Raw genomic sequence first — 2,220 nt, forward strand, 5'->3', positions numbered from 1 at the left:
TATTCTATGTGACATTGTGAATGTCCTTGAGAAGGAATTTGCCCCATTTGCACAAGGTTCAATAGTTGTTTGCAGATATTCACGTTTGGGTGCATAAGCATATTGGACATGCTAATGTGCACAGGGGCTGAAGAGAATGCAGACCAAGAGATTCCGACAAATTTATCATTGTTTGAGATGACTGCAATGCATACGATTTGTGAGGCTTGTTTGTTTGGGAAGCGAGAAAATGCATCATTTTCCCTTGTGACAATTAGTCCATCAAGGGTTTCACACTTGGATGTCTTGTCCATGCATTGGGAAAAATTCTTCTATCTCACAAACAATTGTCTTCTTTCACACTTCATCGACATCCATGAAGCTAGTTTTGTTCCTATAGTTGCTCGATAAGAGAGAGAGAGAGAGAGAGAGAGAGAGAGAGAGAGAAGCTGCAATATATGGTAGTGTCACGAGCAAGATTTTATCCATTTCTCATTTATTCCAAGGCCGGAGATACCGTAATTATAATAGTATCATTCCAGACGTAGCATTACATAGAACAATTAGCTGTCGGTGCGGATACAATATGTTCTGTGAAAAATGGTTCTTAATTAAGCTAATTAATGATGATGATGATGATGGTATAAATATATGAGGGGATCCTGAGCTTTTATGAACTAGCCCTGAATCCAGACAGCGCGCAACTTGGTTGCGCCTTGCACCACGCAGCCTGGTCCATAGATCTGCGCGACGCTACTATAGCCCTCGCAATCTTGCTGGTTATGAACGGAGACGCGGGTGCTGCTGCTGACCTCGGAGATGCGAACGGCGCCCTGGTCGTTGAATCTCTGGCAAGTATTACCCCCTACAAAGAAGGTGTTGGTAGGGCTTCCGTCGCAGCTGGCTACATTAAATGTCTCAATCTTGGCTGCCTCACCAAGCTGCAAAAGCAGGAAGGCGCAACAGAAAATTAGAGCCGCGGCGGGGGCGGGACGAGGGAGGAGCTGCGGTGCCATGTTACGGCGCCTGTGGTAGGGAGGGCCGAAGAAGGCTGAAGAGGGTGGGGAGGATATTGAAGGAAGATAATTAGTGCAGATGGAGGCGCTAGGAGTGGGTGGTGGTGAGAGGCGTGGAGTCTGAGGGCCTTTATATACTGCATGCCACACTCGCTGCAGTTTTGAGGACGTAGGAAAAGTCTCTGCTTTCAGATCGATTCTGCAATTTTTATGCGTTTTAGTCAAAGATCAAAAGTGAAGGTGGTGTTTTGAAATTTGGAGCTGTGGAAAAAGTCCTCCTCGTTGAAAATGTCCTCCCGTTCTCCCTTGGTTTTCAAATGTGCCAAAAATTTTCCGCATTTCTTCCATTATACAAACCTTTTTTTTTTTTGGGGGGGGGGGGTCATATGCGAATTATCGATGTTGAGCTCTCCAACTCTACAAAAAATGGAGAATGGCTCTCTAGTGTTCAACCCTGGCAGATGTACGCAATATACAACTTCAATGTGAACGCCACAAGCACAAAGGCACACGGAACAATGTATTTCAATGCTCTTAGAGTGCCTACCCATACACTGTTCATATTAGCATCACACTCAGCTTGCATATTGGCTAACCAATTTTTTGCCATTTATGCCTCATCAAACAAAATTACATTCTTCCTCCTCATCACACATATTTGAAACAAGAAAAGAATAACAATGTGATGCATACGAGGCATGAGCCTAAGAAACTGAATAAGTACGACTAGAAACAGATGTCTCTAGTTTGCTCTCATATCAAGTTTTCACTAACCGTTTTGGTGTTCTTCTACTAGCATGCCCACTTTCAGCCCTTTTGTCATCAACTACTGCACATCTGCATCATTAATAGGTTCATCTGTGATGTTCTTAGCATTAGGACATTTCGGAGGTTTTTAAGAGGGGCTTTTAAGAAAATAGCTCGATCTCTGGCGTTATTGGCATTAGGACATTTCATATGTCTTCTAGAGGGACTTCTAATAATTTGCATGTTTTGGCTTATTCTCTCCAAAAAATACTAATAGGAGAAGTTCATATGAAGGCTCAAAACTTTACCACCGAAAAAGTGCACGATTAACACTATTCCACCCATTGCCCTAACCATTTAAGAATAAAACTATCAAACCCCAATTAATGTTGAATGGAAGGAGAATTCTACATTTTGGCTCCTTCACTCATTGCATTTTGAATTAGTTTTGCCTAGGTGGCCACTTAGATGTGGCCAT

General features: G+C 42.8%; 1 protein-coding gene across 1 annotated transcript; it reads right to left on the minus strand.

Moving 5' to 3' along the window:
• Positions 1-446: 446 nt before the first annotated feature.
• LOC147438159 (uncharacterized) lies at positions 447-1,109 on the minus strand. The gene has a single exon (XM_086486071.1). The coding sequence runs from the start codon at positions 993-995 to the stop codon at positions 657-659; it is 339 nt and encodes a 112-aa protein (XP_086342197.1). The 5' UTR covers positions 996-1,109; the 3' UTR covers positions 447-656.
• Between the last annotated feature and the right edge of the window lie 1,111 nt (positions 1,110-2,220).

Source organism: Adiantum capillus-veneris, chromosome 17 (genome assembly GCF_014529385.1).
Source record: "Adiantum capillus-veneris isolate H3 chromosome 17, ASM1452938v2, whole genome shotgun sequence".
NCBI classification, from domain to species: Eukaryota; Viridiplantae; Streptophyta; class Polypodiopsida; order Polypodiales; family Pteridaceae; genus Adiantum; species Adiantum capillus-veneris.

What these genes read in the sequence shown, in the direction of transcription:
- LOC147438159 (XM_086486071.1), bottom strand. Translation starts at nt 995, where the DNA reads ATGGCACCGCAGCTCCTCCCTCGTCCCGCCCCCGCCGCGGCTCTAATT.